This window comes from Protopterus annectens, chromosome 2.part0, assembly GCF_019279795.1.
Source record: "Protopterus annectens isolate FY-2018-M chromosome 2.part0, PAN1.0, whole genome shotgun sequence".
Taxonomy (NCBI): Eukaryota; Metazoa; Chordata; order Ceratodontiformes; family Protopteridae; genus Protopterus; species Protopterus annectens.
The window spans coordinates 1,007,041,469-1,007,064,439 of NC_056728.1; the positions used below are offsets into that span (position 1 = coordinate 1,007,041,469).

The 22,971-nt window shown below is 42.8% G+C and overlaps 1 protein-coding gene across 13 annotated transcripts in view; it reads left to right on the forward strand.

The window, feature by feature from the left end:
• The window catches only part of LOC122793337 (PDZ and LIM domain protein 5-like), a 2,364,325-nt gene that overhangs the window by 1,297,478 nt on the left and 1,043,876 nt on the right, over positions 1 to 22,971 (forward strand). For 10 of the 13 annotated variants that reach the window (XM_044061256.1, XM_044061255.1, XM_044061265.1 and 7 more), the window contains exon 6: positions 1,461 to 1,466. The exons of the other annotated variants lie outside the window; for them this stretch is intronic. In XM_044061256.1, the coding sequence (XP_043917191.1) occupies positions 1,461 to 1,466 (6 nt within the window). The remainder of the gene's footprint in view (positions 1 to 1,460; positions 1,467 to 22,971) is intronic. 13 annotated transcript variants of the gene reach the window in all.

The following is a 22,971-nucleotide window of genomic DNA, read 5'->3' on the forward strand; positions in this document are numbered from 1 at the left end:
TTTTTCTTAAAGTAAAACCTGAGACCAGTAGCACTGTGTGCATGGTATAAACTGTAGCAACTCTTCAGTAGTAAGCATTTTGCTAAAATGTTTAGGAGGAGGTTTGGGGACAGGGTGAAGAAACTAGACCTGAAGGGGGTGGGGGCATTTCATTAACTGGCCACGTGGTTGGTGTGCCTGTAGAAGGAGTGGATTACTATTTATTTATTTATTTTACTCTGTGAATGAGTGTAGTGATAATTCATGGGACTGGGAGAGGGTGCTGGTTAATCCAGCTATACGTCTGGACACTGTGAATGTAACATGATCCAAAAGTCAGATACAGACCTGCACAATGTTCAGAAGCTAAAATGTAAACGGTAAATACACTGGACGATGATAAAACCATTTAGAATTAGGTCAATAATGATAGTTGTGTAGTCTAAGGAACTTAGTTTGTAGCTTAAAATGGACTTCTTTAACATCAGTATAGGCAGGAAGTGAAGCAAAGAATGGAATAGAGGTTAAGACTGATGGTTAAGGGTGGGCATAGAGCTGAGTACGGCTGGCCAGAAAAAAAGTTGTCTGCTTTCCTTTTTAAATATTTGAAGTACATGATGTACAACATAGCTCCTTTTGTTCATTGGAATTTACCTGGTTATTAAAACTGAAGTAATGTTTTAAATGTTTTACATACTGAGCTACATTCCTGATCCTGCTTTAATTCAACCTTTTTGCTCACTGCAAATTATTTACATTGACAAAAGCAGCAAAAATTTCACAAATTTGTGCCAGTGTCACTTAAAATAAACTGGCCTTTCGCTCAGAAATGGATAGAAAGAACAAGCTAGAGTTATGTTGCTAAAACAGCAGGTATAGCTTTCTAAATCTGCTTTTGGCATGCGACTTGTCTTTTGCTTTCTTGCATACCTCTCAACTGTCCTGATTTTCACAGAATGTCCAGGTTTTTGGCTCATATTTTTGGTCTGTTCCTCATAAATTTTTAATTTTCTGGCAATTCATTGGGAAATCATTGAGGATGGAAATCTGAAATTAATGTCAGGCATTTCAGTTTGTTTCAGACTACATACCCTTCAGAAAATCCATGCTAATGAAAATCCTGTTATTCTGTCAGTGTTCTAAGTTTATAAGAGCAATATTTAAAAAGTGTCCCTATTTTTGGGCCTTTGTCCCCGCATTATTTATGGGTTTGTCCAGATTTCTTGCACTAAGAGGTTGAGAGGTATGTTTTATTGAATTCTCAAATAACTTGTTAAAAGTGCAGGCTTTTGTGTATCCATGTATATATGAACATTTTCTCACAACTTGTGATTTTTAGTTCTCTCTCTTTCTGTCTCTCTCTTTTTTTGTTTGGCTTTCATTTGCTTCACTGAACTCCTCTGGTGTCATGCCTTTTCACATTATTACAAACGTTTCACTGACCTCTGGTCTGTGTTTCACTTATCCTGTGGTGGTTCTAGAGCTCCGTGAGTATATTTATATTTTATATCGAAGTATAGCATTCAACTTTGATCATTCTTTGCATAGTGATTGCTGTTATTTTGTGTATTTTAATTTGGTTGTAGTAATGTCTTTTTTTTGGGAATTTCTTCATAGTAAAACTTGACTGCCACAGTACCATATATCTGCAAAGATAACATATTCTTAATACACAGACTTCTTTCTTTGTTGCAGTGCATTGTAAGAATTTTAAGAATGGCATTGTTTCAGTGAAGTAATTTGCAGCCTGCATCTGAAATGCTAATGATGATGTAGCAAAGAATTGTAAGGCCTTGTAGCACCCACACTTGTTTAGTAATACAGTACAGAAACATCAAAGCCTAATCATTTAACCTGTTTTGTCTAGATTAGATGGAAAGGATGCCGCCTAATCACTTAAGTAACTAATACAGAGAATTTATAGTCTGTTTTTAAACATATTAATCTGTTTAGTAAAATGTCCATTTATTAATCATATCTGCAGCTTGCTAAAAGCACTGCACCCATCCTTCTGACATTTCAACTTATAATACCAAGGGATATAATACCAGCCCAATGTAGAAGGGAGTATTTGCTTCCAAAATGTCTTGTATGAATAAAGTGTTTAAGCATGCTTACCATCCAGTTGCAAATAGTTTCTGTACATAATGTGGTCATAAAAGATAACTGAGGAATTTCCCAAAGTTTGTTACGCTTATATATTTTTTCTAAATCAGAATAGTGAAAAAAGACACTGTGTAGTAGGACTGGCCATGGTCTGAAATTACTCCGAGACTAGCATGCTCTTTGTTTCTCTGGTAGTATAATTGTATAGGTGACCTTAAATGTAAACTCTTTTTATTATTTATTTATTTATTTCACATTTGTTAACCATGTTAGTGTCCAATTGAGTTTGCAAACAAACCCATTTTCAATGGAAACCCGAGAAGAAAGGCCCCAGCAAACGAAAGTAAAAATAAAGTGACAATATACAAATATTAAATAACAATCACAACACAAAATAATTGTAAAAAAGAAAAGGTTAACTATTTACATTGCATTGATAGTAAGCAACCCATTTTCAGTGGAGACCCAAAGGGAAAGAGCCCCAGCAAACATAAGCAAAGATAAACATACAGACAAAAACTATTAAAAACAACACTGCAAATACGAAATTAATTATAAAGAGAAAAATAAAAGAAAAAAAATTATGGACATTAAGGATTGCACTGATACTAGTGGACTAAAATTTACTACATATGAGAGTAAAAACAAAAAGATAATCATTGTTCAAAAGAAGGACAATGTATAGACATTGATAGGAAGTGGAGGGGGGGCGCTAGTATGGAATTGGGAGGGGGTTATAGTAGGGCTATAGTAGTAGAGCTAAGGGTTTAAGCAGAGGTTACTAACAAAGAACGAAAGTTGGGAAATGCAGTAGGTTATACAGTGGGAGAGACTAAGACTATGTGTGGTCAATGCAACGGCATAATTTCAAGTTTAGTAGGTGGGATTTAAGCTCCTTTTTAAAACGGGGAAAGGAAAAGTTGGATTTAATATGGAGAAGGGAGTTTGTTCCAATTTAGTGAGGCAGAGTGTTTGTAAAGTAGTTTGCCAATATTCCTTTTGCATTTATAAACTGAGAGAAGATGCTGATCAGCACTCCGGAGAGGCTGGGGGGAGAGTAAAGAGTAACATGGGAGGCAAGAGCAAGCAGGCAGAGGGATTATTGAGTATGGAAAAGGTAGTGTGGAGTTGTGATTGTAGGAGAAGGTGCGGAAATTCCAGCCACTGAAGTTTGCTTAGTGAGAGGCAGTGTTGTGAAGAGTGGTTGGTTTATAATAAATCTGGCAATTTTGTTGTACATTTATTCCAGTTTCTGTATTGAGGTAGTTTGGATATTGGTAAGGATGGAGGAAGCGTATAGAAGACTGGGCAAGAGAAATGCCTGTGCAAGAGTCCGTTTAGTGGCAGTAGTGAGGACTTTTTTGTTCCTATAAAGTAGTCCAAGTTTTTGGTGTTTTTTTAATGGCTTGTATGTGCAAGTCAAATTTTAGTTGGTCATCAATTATTACCCCAAGGAGTTTGGTGTGTGAGGCAGGGGAGATAGTGGGTGCCATCTAGGGAGGAAAGAGAAAAGTTGGATTTAAGGTGAGAGAGTGTCTGAGGTAGGAAGAGAAGGAGTTGAGTTTTCTTAGGGTTAAGGATTAGTTGATTGTTTTTGAGCCATTTTTCAACAGAGATAAAGGAAGTCTGTGTTAGTGTGTGTAGTTCAGAGGTAGTATTGGAGATAGATAAGGGAGTGGAGTCATCTGCGTATTGGATTATAGATGAGAGACCGCAGGAGGAATGTAGGTTGTTGGTAAAAATGTTGAAAAGGAGCCTTGGGCTACAACTATTTGAACAGCAAGGAAGGGTGAGAAAGCCCTGCTGCCATCTAACAACTTGTTTTCTGCCAGTAAGGTAGGATTGGAATCAGCCAAGAGTAGGAGAGAGGTTTAGGTCTGAGAGTTTAAGAAGGATGGTATGAGACACAGTGTCAAAGTCTTTAGAGAGATCAAGGAATAGACAGGAGACTAGGAGTATCTGGTGTGATCCCTTAATGGAGGAAGCAAATTACATCTTTAAATTGTATAATTATCTGTTTGTATGTGCAAACTTACAGAACATAGGAAATTGTGAATCACATGTGAGGAAGTGGTTTCGACTAGTAAAACAAATGTAGATTTGGCACACAGTGAAGTAACAGAAATGATGCAGTGAGGCAGTTTCCAGCTTGTTGGTTAGAGAAAAAATTTTGTATTGCTGCTTGTCAAGTCTAAGTGCTTGAAACCAACAGTCTTCTGCATTTTAGAAAAATATAATTCATTTGTATGATGAAATGTTAAGAATGTTCTCTTAACAGTATCAAGTAAGGAGGATTTTGTAATGCAGCAAATAACAGTCATTGCCAGATAAGGCCCTTCCCAGCAGGAGGACTTTGTACATTCAAATCAAGGATTCCATGCAACTCTGAAAATGTACCTTTTGTAACAACAGCAGATCTTCTGATAATACTGAAGAAGTTAAAGAATCACTTAGTATAATTAGAGGCTTGAAGGTTGACCTGTGGTGAAATGTTTAGTAGTCATGTAGTCATCAAGATTCCTTTTAAAAACCTGAAGGTATTGGCATTTTTTAAGGCAGAGAGAAGTTTGTTCAAAAGGTGAAGGAGCCATTTTGCAATATGTTTGTTGCGTTTTTGGCCATTGAGTTACTTCTAGTATGCATATGTTGGCCGTCCCACTGGTATGGTCCAGACAGAGAGTCTCAAGGAGTAAAGGATCTTTCATGTTGTGTGAAATAAGGTGTGGATTCCCTTTCAGAAAGTTTTTATGATACAGAGGAGGAGAACAGATTATGAAATCTGAGTAACCCAGGATTCCAAGGCCACCTTTCCTCTTGATGAGCAATTTCTTAATTTGTGCCATCCTAACAAGATGATTGGTTAAGAAACTGCAGAAAGGAGCATTGTTTTCCATGATTGGTTGAATAAGTCAGCTAGTAATCTTTGAGTATCATATTAGTCTCAAAGAAGTGGAAATGGAGAGGTGAAAAGTCAGCAGGTAAGGGAGAGTAGTAGTGCTGAAACTGAATTCATCCTCAAGTCTTGGTGAGTACCTTCATGAGGTGGACCCTGTCTTTCACAAAGTCTCACCAAGGTGACACTGGTACATAGACTGTATTTGTATAGCATATATCATGGACAGAAGTAGGTTAAAAAGCTGGGTGCACAAGACACCAGGATAAAAAAAGTCCAATCCTGGTATACACACTGGTGCCAGGACTGAAAAGATGACCATATAGAATCCTCAAACTATGGAAATATTCCTACAATGGGGCCAGGCCAGGCCCAAGGAGGGGATGGCTGCCTGTTGTAGAAGGAAGTAATAGTCCACAAAAATCACAAAAACTGACAGGCCAAAGAAGAGCCATAAAGATGATAAAATGGACTATTGAGGATAAGAAAGAAATTCTTTATTGGTACTATTATGCAAAAAGCCCAGAATTTCCAGACACAAGAAATACAAAATGATTAAAAGAGAAATTAGAGGAAAGAAAAATACTTCCCCAAGAAAAACTGTCAGAAGCTTCAAATACAAATTTGTATTCATTAATACAACAGGTTTGTGAAAAACAGTATATAGATCAAGAAACATTGATCCGTTTGGAAAAAGAAGCATCTGAAGAAGTGTGAAAATATAAATAACAAAAACTAGAGATTTTTGAAAAGTATAAAAAAGAAATATGGACATGGGAAAGAAAGAGTGATTTGTTATTGTGCAAAGGAGAAAGCCAAATTAATCAATATAAAGAAACCAGCACCAAAGATATTCAAAGAGAAATACAGGCAAAGGCATGCAGATATGGAAAATTGCACAATAAAGAAAATAATATCACAAAGAGGGAATGTAGAAAAGAAGATTAGTAAAGTAGAAGTTGAAAAAAATAGAAGGTGAAGTTATGGAATACCTGTGAAGTGAAGGCTTTGGTGTAGAAGGTCTAACACAGGTTACATCACAGCAAGATGGAGCAAGTCCACAAAATAAGGAGAAGCAGGAAGTTCAGAAGACATCTGAAAAAGAAATATGGACAGAGGAAAGGAAAAGAGATTTAATATGGTGTAATATTTATGCAAAGGAGAAAGCAAAACTAACCAATACAAAAAGAGCAGCACCAAAGATATTCAAAGAGAAATTAGGCAAAGGAATCCGGATATGGAAAACTTTACAATACAAAAAATAAGAAGACAAAGAGGAAAAGGAGGTTAGTGATTGAGAAGTTAAATAAATAAAAACTGAGTTTATGGGGTACCTATGAAGTGAAGGATTCAGTGTAGAAATTCTAATTCAGAAAGCACCACAGGATAGAGCAATAGATATCCAATTTAAGGGGAAATCAGTGGAATGGGAAGCAATTTGTCAGGTGCCACATGAAGATATTTTAGAGCCTTCCACAGGAAACCAGTATAAACATTCACTTGAAGCTGGACAGCAAGGGAAGGAACAGGAAACTGTGGAAACTGACGCAGTCAATGTTGAGGAGTGATAGGCCAGTAAGTTCCCATATGACAGAGCAACGGATGGCACAGGATGAAATTTAAAAAAATGTGCCACAGAAAGATAGTATAGAACTTTCTATAGAATGCCCGCAGGAAATGGAAAATAAAAAAATGTGCCCTCCGTTTAGAAGAAAAGCTAAGAGAAGAGTTGCTTGTTTTAATAGTGATAGATAGACTTATTAAGATCATTGAAAGAAATAGACTGCAGAAAGGTCAGTAAAACCGAAAAAGTCAGAAGTTTGAGAAAACAAATGAACGTCGTAGTTAGGACTGTCCATAGAGATCCATATGATAGAACAGAAGTAAACAGGATATATATATATTACTGTGTAGCTAAATTAATAATCGATGAAGTCCTACTACAAGAACACAGGGTAGTGAGGGAAAGGAGGGGGAAAAATCGAATACTATCATGGAAGTATCGAATAGAGGAAAACTATAAAGCAATTAAGACAAGAAGTGTCACTGTTAGAAGAATATAAAAGAGGGAACAGAGCAACAAAAATACTAAGAAAGATGGATGTAATAAAAGCAATGTACAGTATTAGAACAGACTAGGTTCTATCATGCACTTTCGCAAATAAGCTAAAAATCTCAGCACAGGTGGAAAAACATAGAAGATACACAGATAAATATAAAGGAAAAGTACAAAATAAGCAATTTATTGATGACCCAAAAAAGTTATGTTCTGTAGTCCTGTCTCGCTTTCATTCTTAGCGATGGGATCGGAGCTGATCCTCGGCTCCGACTCGGCCTATTTACAAGCTCAAAGTCTTCTAGTTGGCTCGTGGCTAGGTTGGTATCCCATGGTGCACCAGTGCAATCCCCAGATCTCGTTTGCCGCATCGACGAGTTCGGATGTGCTTCTTAGCCGTGGCTAAGTCTAACACATTTTGTTCTAAATTTTGGATATTTCTGCTATTTTCATATTTTTATAGCATTATATAGCTGTAGTTAGTGTAGTGTTGGTAGTTAGATAACGTTTACCAGAGGGCTTTGTGTGAAGTTTCTCTGAGTACAGTTGGCCGTTGGCCTTGCAGTACTTTTTGGTATCCTGTGTGCCAGTTGTTTCTTCACTGGGTTGTTATATATATAGATATCTATATATATATATATATATATATATATATATATATAGATATCTATATTCCATACTGTTTATATTACTAGTTGTAGGCGCCTTTCGAGCTTAGTTTAGATTGTGTGTGCTTTTCATAAGTATTATAATTAATAACTTTACTTGCGGAGCTTTCCGCTTGTTGATAGTGACAGTTTTTGGTGTTGCATACAGAGCGAGGTTCTGTTTGACCTTCGTTCTCGTCCCTTGTTTGTTTCAATAATTAGACTTTGTATTCCTGTTCTAGTTTGTGTGAGAGGCTCTTGACTTGTTTTGCTATACCTCCCGCTAGGTCCGTTTTAGTTAGAGGACCTATTTACCTCCCTCTTCTCTACCAGGGCTAGGCCCGTTTAAGTTAGAGGACCTAGTCCTCGTGGTGCGTCTTTGTCGGTTCTTTTAGGGCTAGAGTTAGTCCTCCCACTTTTCCTTTCTCTGTGTGTCTGAGTACAGTCTTCTGTGAGATCTCTAAGGAGGTCAAGGATCATAAGCCATCTGGCTTTAAAAAGTGTGTGAAATACTCACAGAAGATGTCTATAACGGATGGCCACAGTAACTGCGTATAGTGTCTTGGGGCCACCAACTTACAGGAAACATGCTTATTTTGTCACTCTTTTAGTGCTAGGGTGTTGCAAGAGAGGAAAAATAAGCTCATACTAAAAGATCTCCTAAAGCCTTCTTTTGAGGAATATCTGGCTAGCTCTTCCTCCTCTGCTAGATCTCAGGGATCTAAAAAGGAGAAATCCAAATCCTCTAATAGGCCCTCCCCAGCACCAGCTGGTGCTTCAGAGCCACCTCTTAAAATGACCAAATCTGACAAAACTACTCCGTCATCGGTCCCACTGAGTTCGGAGCTGATCAAGGGTTCTTCTACTGTGGTTACAAGGTCAGCACCAAGTAGTTTGAAGCCGACCACTGAGAGTATTCAGCGGAGCCGGTCTACAGATCCTTTACCTGTTTCCCCTACATTAAGGTCACCAATATTGCAGAGATCCTGTTCTCCCACTCTGTCTTCTAGGTCTTCCAGGAGTTTGTCGGAAGAAGATGTGGAGAGAGTAGTGCGGAGACTCCTGAAGTCATCTGCCTTACCTAAATTGTTTTTGGCTCCGACCCAGTCAGGCCCGGGGCCAATTGAGTCTGCCTTCCCTTCGGTGATTCCTCCTCCGAGCCATGCTGGCCTTTCAGAGCCTGAGTGTTTGGTACCGCTGGTGGAACCCTTGGTTCCAGCTCCCCCTGAGGTTGTTTCAGAGCTGAGTTCCACTCTGACACACTCGGTGCCGTCCGTGGTGTCTAGGAGCCGAAGCTTCCCGGTCAGCCTCGACAGGGATGCCTGAAATCGAACCTCTTCAGTTCCGACCCTTCCTCTTTGTGCATCAGTGAGGGTGAGCACGGACCCTTTGTCTATCTTGGAGCCGATAGCTCTGGAACCGATGGCATCCTCGGTTTCCTTGGAGCCGGGAAGGTTTTCGGAGCCGGAGAAGTCGGCATTCAAGATGATGAGGAGTGTGCTGTCCCCATCATCAGCTCCTACCAGGGGTACCGACCCTCTCCCACCCTAGGGCACCTACTTCTGTCTTTGCTCCTACTCCCTCTCTGGACAGTAGAGATCCGCAGCCTCAGGAGCCACCGCCTGGTGGCCCACATTTTTCCGAGACATCCCCGGAATATCCTTCCAAGGAACCCCCATGGAAGAGCACATGCAAGAGGAAGCATGTAGACTCCCAGGACGAGTCTCTTACCTCAGACACTGACCTCGAGGAGTCAGAAGCGTCCCCTAAGTCGTACTCTGATGATGCCTCCTTCGTAGACATCCTCGAAATCCTTAAGCAGAGGTGCGGCTGGCCCACTGTCACCCCTTCTGATGAGGAGTCAGTGTACCTGAAGGATTTTGGGTCTCAACATTCAGTCTCTTGGGTGTCTCCACCTTTTGACGAACTGATGAAGCTCGTTAGTCGGAAGGTGTGGGATACTCCTGATGCTGTGGAGCCAGTCCCCAGGAGACCAAATAAATTTCTTTCTGCGCCCAGGGAAAAGGAAGTTTTGTCTAAAGGTGATCCCGTAGATGCCATGGTGGTGGCGGCGGCCACTAAGAGGGAGCTAGCGGAAACAACTTCTTCTGTTCATCCACCGAATAAAGAGTCTCGAATGATGGACAGATACGGGAAGCATATCTTTTCATCAGCGGCATTTACTCTCAGATCACTGAACTACCTTACCCACTTCACAAGGCTTCAGAGAGATCTCCCTAAGGAGTTAGGAGATTCTCTGCAAGGTACATTCACTGAGGGAGTTCCTGAGAAAGTCTCTGCCCAGTTGTCCATCTTGAACTCTATTGTCAACTCAGCCATGAGGCTCATCTCATATGCAGCCGATGAAGTAAGTAGAGCAGCAGGTTCAGGAATTTCTCTAAGACGTCATTCCTGGATGCGTTTGTCATTTTGCGGAACCATTCAAGTCTACCTTTACCAACGCCCCCTTTGATGGTTCTTCATTGTTTGGACCCAAGGTAAAGGACAAACTCACCTGGTGTGAGCAAGAAGGAAAAACACTCTCTGCCATGGGAGTGCATTTTACTGTCCCCTCTAGACCATACCCTAAGGGTCAGAGGGGTGGTAATATGTGGTTCAAGAAGTCCCAGCGGTTTTTCCAAGATGCACAGGGTGACTCCTCCTTCAAAGGCAGAGGAGGAGGAGGAAGTGATAGACGCCGCCCTAGAGGCAGGGGCAGACCACAAAAGCAGGGAGGCTGCGATTCGTTTTGGGGCCGGCCGTACCAGTGCTCCTGATGTGGGGCCCGACTGTGCTTCTATGGAGCCAGTCGGGGGTCGCATTTCTTTGTATCCAGAAGCCTGGCTAAGTATCACTCAAGACAGATGGGTACAAAGAATTATTACCAGAGGTTATGTCATACCCTTTTCTCTGCCACCTTATGTTCCCAAGTGGATCCCAGATGTTCCACCCAATCACAGGGATCAGGCAACTGTGGAGGTCAACAAGTTGCTGACAGAAAGAGTCATCCAAACCGTCCCAGCAGACCAAATAGGATCCGAAACTTACCTCAGATTCTTTTAGTGCCAAAACGTACAGGGGACTGGAGGCTCATCCTGGACCTCAGCAGGTTGAACGAATCAGTAAAGAAGGACATGTTTCGAATGGTGACACTGCAGTCTATACTCCTGTTACTAGGGAAAGACACTTGGATATGCTCAGTAGACCTCCAAGACGCTTACTACCACATAAAAATGGACAGGGCATCGAGGAGTCATCTAAGCTTTTGGCTGGGAGCCAGTCACTACCAGTTTCGTGCTCTGTTCTTTGGTCTCACCACAGCCTCCAGGGTGTTCACCAAGAGTATGGCAGTAGTGTCAGCTCACCTGAGATGTCGAGGATTCCAGGTGTTTCCGTATCTGGACGACTGGCTCCTGACTGCCCCAACCAGGCATCTACTTCTTCAGACCAGGGACGCTACCATTCAACTTTGTACCCAGTTGGGGATTACTACCAATTGGGAAAAATCTGCCTTATTGTCCTCTCAAGTTGTGATTTTTATAGGCGCAGAGATAGACACAGTAGACATGTTGGCTCGTCTTCCACTAGAAAGGGCACAGAATTTGGTTCTTCAAATTTGACGTCTTCTCCCCCTACAAAAAGTCAAGGCCAAGACTGTTCTGAAGCTTCTAGAGACCATGGCTTCCACCATACTACTAATGCCGCTAGCCAGACTACACATGAGGATTCTTCAGTGGCTGCTGTTGTCCCAGTTGTCCTTTCAACATCTACCATTAGCTCATCACATACTGCTGACAGACTTTTGCAAGAAGGACCTCATTTGGTGGACAACCCAACAAGTTAACCACGGGCACTTAATTTGTCCCTCTCCAACCCATTGCCACTGTGACCATGGATGGCTTATAGATGGGGGGGGGGCATTATCTAGGCAGGACTGTCCAAGGCACATGGCAAGGTCATGAGGCTCACCTGCATGTCAGTGTTCTAGAGATGAGTGCGGTGCTCCTGGCGTTGCAAGCACTTCACGACCTTCTGCCTCTGGGGACGATTGCAGTACAATCAGACAACATGTCGGTAGTATGGTATATCAACAAACAAGGCAGAACCAGATCATACCCACTCTGTCGAGAGGCCATTCGAGTTTGGAAATGGGCGATATCTTCCCAGCATTTTCTGGTGGCAATGCACATACCAGGAACAACCAACGTGATAGCCGACAAACTCAGCTGGGCAATTTTGATGCCTCATGAGTGGTCTCTGAAACAGGAAATAGCGGAGCAGATTTTCTGCTGATGGAGACTGCCTTGCTGCGGTCTCTTTGCCAGCCCGATCAATGCCAAATGCAGCAGCTATTTCTCCCTCATCCTCCCTCTGGGAGAGTCACCGAGAGACGCACTTGTTCACGATTTGCCTCTGGGTCTCCTTTATGCTTTCCCTCCCTTTCCCCTCATATCCGAGGTTATTCAGAAAGTGAAACAGCTGGGAAGTAAACTGATCCTCATTGCTCCATACTGGCATCGTCAGGTTTGTTTCCCCTTTCTCGGGCCTCCTCTCCTAGATGACCCTTGGATTCTGGACCCAGTGCCAGATCTCTTGACGCACATGTCAGGCTCGCTTCATCCTACTTTACACACCCTCAATTTGACAGCTTGGCTGCTCCAGTTCCATCCCTAGACAGGCTTCAAGACTTCTCACTCTCCGTGACTCATATCCTAATGTCATCTCATAAACCCTGCACTAGGAGGTTATAGGTTCATAGGTAAGTACTAGGCTATCTGCCCAAGGGCATTTATTAGCCTAGCCAGAATGTGTTTGCTTTCGCCATCCTCTTAGATTAGTTCCCTGTGCCTCTGTCCAGCAGAGCCATTAGTTCCCTGCGCCACAGTCCAGCAGAGCCACTATAGTGATCCCCGGGGTAAATTTTCTGTTTCTCATCCACCCGTCACGGTTTCTCTTGAAGAGTGTTAGTGAGGGGCTCTGCCTGATGTATATTGGAATCCAGTTCCAAAGCATGGGGAGTCTCTGGGACAGGAATCTATCCCTCCAGCATGTCCTATTTATCGTTGTGGTGAGGTTTATATCTGTAGAGTGTGTAGCTCTCCGGGATTTGTTGGAGCGTGTCCATCAATTCTGGGTTGGACATGGCCTTGTATGTCAGGCAGAGACCACCTCTGAGTAAGTGGTAAGCAGCAGAGGACAGCTGGAGTTTCTTAAGTCGGGCTGCATAGGGCATTTTTTTGAGACCAGTAATCCTCTTGGTAAGGTACTTTTGTGGTCTTTTCAGCTGTTGCGGGTGTCTTGTAAGCTACATCCCAAATGGGGCTTTGTATTCTATGATGGGTCTAATGAGTGATGAGTAGAGAAGGCACAGTAACCTCTTTTGTTCTAGATGCAAATCCTTTTGTGATTAGGTGGGCCACATAGAAGGATTTTCTAACCACCTTGGCAATATGATTATCAAAGGAGAGATTACTATCTACTTGGGTCCCCAGATCCCTTATTACATTTTCTGTATTTAGGGGACTACCACCAATGTGGTAGTTCGCAGGTACTTTATTTTTTCCAAAGGGGATGATTATGCACTTTTTGGCATTTAGCTTGAGGCCGTGATTTTGACACCAGGTATCCATCTCAGTGAGACCCATGTGGAGGGTGTCTGTATCAGCCGGAGAATCAGTTATGGTCCCTAGTTTGCAGTTGTCTGTGAACTTGGTCAGCCATAGTTATCCTATGCTTGCCTGTACCTCTGAGAAGTATATACTGAACAGGAGGGGTCCTAGGACTGAGCCCTGCGGGACGACACTTGTAACCGGTTTAGAGTCGGACATAGAGCATGCAACTCTCACCATGTGGGTTCTATCTATGAGCCAGTTGGCAACTTATCTTGTGACGTAAGGGTTTATGTTCAAGCTGGTGAGCTTGTCTATAATATTAGAATGGGGAATGGTGTCAAGCCTTTGCGAGGTCTAGGTAGGCTGTGTGGACCTCCTGTCCCTCGTCTAATGCCTTGGTAACTGTCTCAAAGAAGTCCACCAGGTTTAGAAGGCATGATCTGCCCTTAACAAAGCCAGACTGGGTAGAGTCCAAGGTTTGGAGGTTTCCGATGTCTCTGTTAATGAGTTCCATGATGATGCACTCCATAGCCTTGCAGACCAGGCTAGTCAGGCTTATAAGCCGATAGTTCCCCGGGTCCGTTGTGGTTCCACCTTTGTGGAGTGGGATAACTGTTGCTGTGTGCCACTCTGTGGGTACGTAGACTGTAGAGAGGCTGAGTTTGAACAGTGTGTTTAGCTGAGGGGTTAGTTCATTTTGGACCTTTTGTAAGACACAGCCTGGGACACCATCCGGTCCCACTGAAGCTGTGTTTTTGGCTTTGGATAGGGCTGTTTTAACCTGTCAGTGATTGACGGGGTCCTACATTCTTCTGGTATGGTTATGGGCCCTTTAGGGGGTGAAAGAGGGGTGAAGTTTGCACTAAACCTGTCTGCCAGAATGTTGGCAATGGGTTAGTCGGTTCAGTGTATTTTGTGCCATTCTGCACTAACTCAGAGCAGATCTGAGAATTTCCACTTAGGTTCTTGACATAGCTAAAGAACACTTTGTGGTTATCTTTGGAGTCATTGGCAGTTTTTCTTTCGAAACTAGCCTTGGATGATTTAATGAGGGATTGTTGTTTCTTGCTGATACTGATCAGGGATGTTTTTCCTTCTTGGGATTTTACTCTTTTCTGTACTAGTTTCCTCCTCCTGTTGTATAGCTTGTTTATGGCAGGGGTCCACCAGACTGGTTTCCTTTTCTTGGAGGAGTGAGTCTTGGTTTTACTTGGGATAGCGCGATCCGTACATTCCTGCAGATGCTCATAGAGTGCCTTTGTAAAGGTTTCAGCAGCTTGGACAGCATTGTCCTTTAGCATGGGGGCTGTGAACCTTTCCACCTCAGTCTTAAGTAACGTGAATTTTGCTTTTGAAAAGTTTTTCACAGTGGTTTCCTTGATTGGAGGTGGAGCGGAATGTGGCTATCCAGAGTGCTTAGTCTGTGGCCTGATCTAACCAGCGAGGGGTTGACCTCTGGTGTGGAACACCGGTCACCCATGTTGGTGATGACCAGGTCCAATATGTTGTTCTCTCTTGTGGGGGTGTTGACCAGTTGACCCAGGGCATTCGAGTTTATAAATTCTATGAAGCGTTGGGCAAGGGAGTTAGTACTTAAGTAGTTCTCCCAGTTTATGTTTGGGTAATTGAAATCACCAAATATTAGGGTGTTTGGTAGGACCTTCATATTTCCCAGTGTCTCCAGAAATGCAGAATGGGGGTCCTGGGTCATGGTGGGTGATCTGTAGCAAGCTACAATTTGGATTGCAGTTTTGCCCATTGTTAGTTGCACATGGATGATCTCTGATGCATTGTGTTGCGCCACTAACCTGGAGGTGTGGGTATCCTTGATGAATATGGCTACACCCCTGCCTTTTGTGTTTTGGACCTGGTTCTGTGGCCAAAAGGTATGGCATGAGTTATAGCCTAGTAGTGCTGGGGTGCTCTCAGCAGCCTTAAACCAGGTTCCTGTTAATGCACAGATGTCGATGTTCTCCATATTGAGGAGTGCCTCGAGTGCATGCATTTTCAGGTTTAAACTTCTGGCGTTGAGTAGCATTACCCTCAGTTTTTGGTTACTTGTGCTATTTATGGTGGTGGGTTTGACTTTTGAGGCTTGCCTAAAAAAGGCACTATGGGGCGGCAGGAGCCTTGGCCAGTATTCGAAAGCCTAAGGGTAACAGGTGCAAGCCTTCTCTTGCGCAGCAACGTGGCTTGTCAGGCATGTCATCCCAGGTGGACAGTTACTGGATCCCCTTTGAATGACACCAGAAACTTAGCCAGTTGTTGAAATTGATCATTTTTTTCTTTATACTGTGGCATCATTCTTGGTGAGGGCAGGATGCTACTCAGGTTCAGGGTCATACTGGCCTGGGCTACATGATCAGAGAGCTCTTCCATGTCTCTTTTCATGTAGTCCAGACAGGTATGTCTGAGGTCATTCACACCAACATGGACAATGACAGAGTCGTATTTGTACTTGTTCTGGAGTGACCTAAGTGCTTGTGTTATGTGGCGGATCTTGGCGCCCAACAGGCAGCTAACTGTAACCTTCTCCTTGTCCATCCTAGTTAGCCCGTGTGCCTGACTATAGAGTCGCATATTACTAGTGTGTGGGGTATGTTATTTTGCCTTAAGGGCTGTGAATGCGTGGCACACTGATTATGTGAAGTATGTGTTTCATGGCTGGTGATGGGGTGTGGAGGTTGCTTGGATGTCTGCTTTGGAGGTCTCTGTTACTTTTGCAGATTTTTATTTAGAGCCTCCGAGTATGTTTTCATGTATTCATGCATGTTATTTGCCGGTGTTGGTTTATTAGGTCTCTGTGAGACTGGTGGTGTGTTGCAAGTATTACCCTTCTCCTCTTGACTGTCAGTTCCAGTCTTGGGTTGAGAGAGCTTTGCCTCTAGGGCTGAAAGGACCGGATTTATTAAATTATATTGCAGTAAATGGAGGAGATTCTCTATCTGGGCTGAGAAAAAGAATGTTGACCCTTATACCGCCTCCATTCCGGTGGTTTTGGAATCCCTGTCTGAGCTTTTCCACCAGGGATCTGCGGCTGCCACAATTGGGGTTCAATTGGCAGCGATTTCTAATTTTCATCTAGGCATACAAGATTCTACTCTGATGTCACATAGGCTGTGCAAAACCTTCCTCAAGGGTGCCATTTTGTTAAGACCTCCATTTCAGGAACCTGTTGCCTCATGGGACTTGGATTTTGTGCTATCCAAATTAACATATTTGCCCTTTGAGCCTTCTCATTCATCGCCTTTGAAATTTCTGTCTTGGAAAACCTTGTTTCTGGTGGCCATCACATCTGCCAGACGAGTTGTTAGAATTACAAGCACTGTCTGTAAAACCCCCTTATCTGATTTTTCACAAAGACAGAATATCTCTTCGTACTAATCCATCTTTTGTCCCTAAGGTCTGTTCCCATAGCACTTTGAACCAATCCATAGAACTTCAGGTGGTTCTTCCCAAATCATTCCAATGCAGCAGAATACAGGTTTCATCAGTTGGATGTTCATAAACAATTAAGTTTTTATTTGCACCGGACTAAGGAATTCAGGAAGTCAGATCAATTATTTATTTCCTTCTCTGAATCCAGGTCAGGTTTACCATTTTTCAAAGTGACCCTCTCAAATTGGATTTCTAGCTGTATAGCTTACATTTAGGCTTCTGAGGTTAGGCCTTTACCTTTCAAGATTAAGGCTCATTCTACGAGATCTCAGTCTACCTCTGCAGCCTTTCAAGCCAGGGTCCCACTTGATAATATCTGTGCCGCAGCAACTTGGGCTACCCCTTACACATTTGTTACTCATTACAAATTGGATTTAACCTCCAGGGGTAGAGCATCCTTTGGTTCCACGGTACTCAGGAGTATTTTTCCTTCCGCCACCCGAGAATAAGGTGCTAGGGACACTGTCCCATATGTAAAGAATGAAGGTGAGATAGGACTACAGAACATAAAGAAGTTATGTACTCACCATAACATTCCATGTTTGTAGTCCGTCTCGCCTTTCATTCTTACGAACTCACCATCCTACCCCCATCCTGGAAGTATCTGGAGACAGGAAAATATTGACATCATTATTCACTGGAGACCTTTTATTATTGGCTTCTTTCTGTATGTTTGTTATTATTTCTCCTAGTTAGCAGCAAACACGATCTGGGGATTGCACTGGTGCACCATGGGATACCTAACTAGCCACGAGCCAACTAGAAGATTTCGAGCTTGTAAATAAGCAGAGTCGGAACCGAGGATCGGCTCCAATCCCATCAGTAAGAATGAAGGGTGAGATGGACTACAAACATGGAACATTATGGTGAGTACGTAACTTCTTTTTATAGAGAGTTGGGAAACAAGGTAAAAGGAGATCACCAAAAAAAAAAGAAGAAATAGATACATTTTGGAGAAGTGTTTATGAAGATCCTGTGGAACATAACAAAGATGCTAAATGGATAAAAGAATTAAAAGAAAGAATAAGAAGTTTAATGGTTCAGGATATGAAATAGGATTTAGTAACAGCCAGAGAGATTGAATCAAAGTTAAGAAAAGCCTCCAATTGGAAAACCTGAGGCCCAGATGCAGTATCTGACTTCTGGTTAAAATTATTAACATCTTTGCACAAAGATTTAGCTACGAGTAAGAACTATTTATATGCGCACCCTGAACAGACACCAACCTGGGTAGCAACAGGAAAAACAATGCTACTACTTAAGAGTGAACCTGCAAGCTACCGTAAAAACTATAGACCAATAACTTGCCCTCCGATGGTACATAAACTATACACTGGAATCAATGCCGACAAAGTTTATAGTCATTTAGAAGAAAACTCAATTATGGCAATAGAACAAAAGGGCAATAAAAGAAAGTCATATGGAACAAAGGAATGTTTGGTGTTAGTCATAGTGGAGAACTGTAAAAAGGGGAAGAATCTAAGTATGGCATGGATTGACTATAAAAAAGCATTTGATGGTATCCCACAAGTCAATGATAAGAGTGCTTGAAAATGTATAAGATGCACCCTACACTGATCGACTACATTGCACTGACAATTTCGCAATTAAGCCATGGTAAAGGACAAATTATTATTCCAGGGGAAAAAATTCAAAAGGGGATATTCCAGGGTGACTCTCTGTCACCGCTGTTGATGTTCTTCGTGTTTCACTGTTGCAGTCATTGCATTTGGGTAATCTGCTGGCAGGTTGCCCTCAGTTGGCCTGATTAACAAAGTCTTGGGTCCTGCGTCGGTTGTTGTCCCTTCTTTCATGATGTCAGGTCATCCGGGGTGTAAAACATGCAGCCAACGCCATTACATCAGTCTTTCTTGCTGTGCGGTGCCCGAAGCAGAAGCAGTGCGTAAGTGCCGGTCAGCCGACTCCTGAAATTTTTATTTTCAGAACCAAAGTCTTCAACTTAAAGTTAAGTACCCCATTGGGGAAACTTTTTCTTGCTTCTTACCGATGTCAGTAAAAGTTAATAATTGCATTACTTGTGGAAAGCAAATACCTCATAAAGATTTTCATTCGTACTGTATTCCTTGCCTAGGCCCTGACCACAACGTACCTTGCTGTCTGTTTTGTGCTTTATTTAATCAGCGCACTATCCATCGTCAGTACATTTTTGCCTCTAAATATTTCAGTTCTCGGTTTAATTATCCAGAAATGTCGTCAGTTAGCCATCCGACTACCAGGATTCCGAAAAAAACGCAAAGATAAAGACAGAGACAGGCCACCCAGGTCCAATACTGCCGACAACGCTTCTCCTAAGCCAGTCGCCAGTTCGCCGGTACTCAGTGAGGCGCTTTCACAGCCCCAGATATCCGCTACTTCTGATTCGCAGGCCTCTACTGAGACCCATTCGGAGTCTGGTATGCTGCAAGATGCTTCACCTATGGAACCTGTGGATGTCTCTACCTTGGATGGATCTGGAGCCGCTGTGCAGTCACCAGCTTCTGAGGATGTACTCAGGCCTACAGACTTGTATATTAAATTGACACCGCCTTCATTACTAAGGCCTAAATCTCAATCCATTTCTAAAAAACTGATGCCCAGGCCACATGTTCAGGCCCCTATGCCTAAAAAACAAATGATAAAAATGGCTGAAGATTTAATTACTCTAATCAGGGGTAGTCAACCCTTCCCCCTCTAAGAGGCCTAGAGCTGAGCTTGATTATGAATCTTCTGATCAGGATTCTGTTTCTTCTGACTCTTCTAATGACCTGGATTTGTTCATGCCTGCTTATGAGGATTCTGTTCACTCTGCTTCCCCTCCTGAGGATTTTTCTTTTGGGGAAACCTTACATACTTTAAGGGAGCATTTCCACTGGGAAAGCCAGGATTTTTCTGATTCAAAGAGGAGGCTTAGCGATTTTCTTCTTCTACCTCAGCATCGGCCTTTGGCTATACCTCCTGTACTAGACATTGTTGATGATGTGTTCTCGGAATCCAGTTTGGCCCCTGATTCCCTGCCTCCGGCTCCTAGTAAACATGATAGATACTACAGGGTTCCTGAGTCCCACAAGTTTCTTTTCAAAAATCCTGTTGCAGATCCAGAAAACATTTCTCAAGGGCCCAGGGGCATTAAGGCTTCTACTGCTAAAAATCCTACCCCTTCTGATAGAGACTCCATGGTGCTGGATATATGGGGTAAAAAGGTTTATACTTCTGCAGCTTTGGCAATCAGAGCTTTAAACTGCCAATTTCATATGTTAAAATATCAACAGCATGAGATTGGACTGCTTAAACAGAAAATGATGTTGATTCCTGACTGTATGGAAAATAAATATTTACAGGATTTCATGCATTCTGCTGAACAAGTTGGAAAACATACTTTGCAATGTGGTTTTGATTCTTTAGAGGCCTCCTGCAGGGCTGCTGTTACTAGGTCTGTGCTTAGAAGGCATGCTTGGCTTAAGGAGCAATCTTTGCCTGATCATGTTAAAGCTAAATTGTTGGATGCTCCTTTAAATCAGGACCGCGTGTTTGGCAATAAGGCTGAAGAAGTTCTAAAAAAGATGCAAGATAAAGCTAAATCTGTGCAAACTGTAGTTTTCTTACAAGTGCAACCTCCAAGATTTAGTCGGCACTGGCCTACTAAGAATTGGTCCTTTCCAGCCCCTTCCAGATCCTCTCAAGCCAAACCCAGACACTGCAAAAACCCCAGGTTTCAGTCCCAGGGGACTCTCAGAACTAAGCAGTAGGGCCCTCCACTTCCAAATCTGGAAATAACAAGACACCTCCCTATGGTAAACAGTCTCAATGACTTCCTTTTAAAATTACCAAGCACTTATCTTTTAACTGCCCCTTTGGGGAGAAAGATTGCTCTTCATGCAAAGAACTGGGAACTCATAACCCAGGACAAATGGGTTTTAAATAGTGTCCCAGGGATACAGATTTCAGTTCCACACATTGCCAACACCAAGCGGGTGGCCAGACCTGCCACCAAATCAGTGGGCAGAGGCTCAAAAACAAGTACTTTCCCCCTCTTAAACATGGGGTTATTCAATTGGTACCAGAAGAGGAAAAGGGACAAGGTTTCTATTCCAGGTTTTTTCTGGTACCCAGAAAAGACAAATCATAGCGTCCGATCCTGGTCCTGTGTACTCTAAACACCTTTCTGGAGATTCCAAAATTCAAGATGCTGACTCTTCACCATTTACTTCCTATGCTTGGCAAAGACGCCTGGTTGGCAACTCTAGATTTAAAAGAAGCATACCTGCACATCCCAGTCAGGAAATCTTGCAGAAGATACCTACACTTCAAAGCAGGCTGCATGCACTGTCAGTTCTCTGCACTGCCCTTTGGCTTGTCTACTGCGCCCAGGATATTCACAAAGTACCTGGCTCCAGTTATTGCATTTTGCAGGCAAAGAAATATTCAAATATATCCATACCTGGATGATTGCCTAATTCAGGCAGAAAACCAGGGCATACGTCTACATCATATTTGTAAAAAGGGTTCTAACTTGTCTGGGGTACACCATAAATGAAAAGAAATCACAACTGGTACCCTGTCAACAGATTACATTCCTGGGTGCAAGCTTGAATACAACTGCCCAGATGGCTTTCCTCACGCCAGAGAAGCAAATTCATTTGGTAACTTACTTCAAACAAGTGACCACAAAAACCCTGCTATCTGCAAGACAAATACTGCAAGCCTTGGGGTTCATGGCCTCCTGCATTCTTCTAATTCCATATGCAAGACTGCATATGCTAAAACTACAGTGGTATCTAAAAAGTCTATGGAGTCAGCATTGTCACAGCCTGGAAACAATGATTCCTATCATACCTTGCCTACGCCTGGAGTTCCTATGGTGGGCAGAGGCCTGCCAGCAAAACAAGGAATTCCCATTCACACTACCCCTGCCGGCCAAACCCTAACTACAGATGCATCAGACTATGCATGGGGGGGCTCACCTGGCAGGAAAGTGCATTCAGGGCAAAAGGAACCCAAACCAAATGCACCTACATATCAATCAAAAAGAAATGTTAGCGGTACAGAATGCTCTGGCAGCCTTCAAGGACTACATTGTTCCAGGACAACTAATGGTAAAGACGGACAACACCACAGTTATGTGGTATATAAACAAGAAGGGGGTACACATTCCTACCCCCTCTGCAGACTAGCCATGGCATTGTGGATCACAACCTTGAGCTACCAAGTGCACCTTCAAGTTCAATTCCTGCCAGGAAAATTGAATACACTGGCAGACAGACTAAGCAGAAACCTCATGGACCCACACGAGTGGAAACTGGAACCACGGATTTTCAACATGTTGACAAGTGAATGGGGGAGCCCAGATATAGATCTATTTGCCTCCCCCCAGAACTACCAGTTGGACAAGTTTTGTACAAGGACTCCCCACAAACAAGCCTGGAAAGTGGATGCCCTGTCCTTCAGGTGGAAAAACCTATCAGTCTATGCCTTCCCCCTCTGCCTCTGCTCTCCAAAGTTCTAGTAAATGTCAAACAGGACAAACCAAGGATGATTTTGATTGCTCCAGACTGGCTGCGCCAACACTGGTACCCCCTCCTGCACAGTGTGTCGCAAATATCTCCATAGCACCTGCCTCAGACCCCTTCCCTGCTGTCTCAGCAGGAGAAATAAATTCTGTACCCTCAGCTTCCAACATTGAACCTTGCAGCCTGGCTCATCACTTAAATTCACCCTTATCATCCCTCAGCAAACCTGTGATGGTTATCATCTTGGAAGCGAGAAGACCTAGTACTAGAAAATCTTATGCTGACAAATGGAAAAGATTATGTGCCTGGAACCAGTCTTTAGGGATGAGCACAGCAGAGCCCAATTTACCTCAGATATTGCAATACTTAACTGAGATGCTTCACAAGAGCCTGTCTTTTTCCTCCATTAAAATCCACGCCTCAGCTATTTCAGCTCACTATAACACAGAATCACCCCTCTTCTCACATCCTGTACTCAAGCAGCATCTCAGAGGGGCAAAAAACTTGAGACCACCCAGGCGATCTCCTACCCCTGCCTGGGACCTTAAGTTTGTTTTGGAGAAGCTCACTCTCCCTCCTTTCGAGCCAGCTGCTACTGCAGACTTAAAATTTCTTTCTTGGAATACAGCCTTCCTTTTAGCAATCACTTCAGCTAGAAGGATATCTGAATTACAGGCCCTTATGGCAGTGGAGCCTTTCATCATCTTTCATGCAGACAGGGTATCTTTCAGGA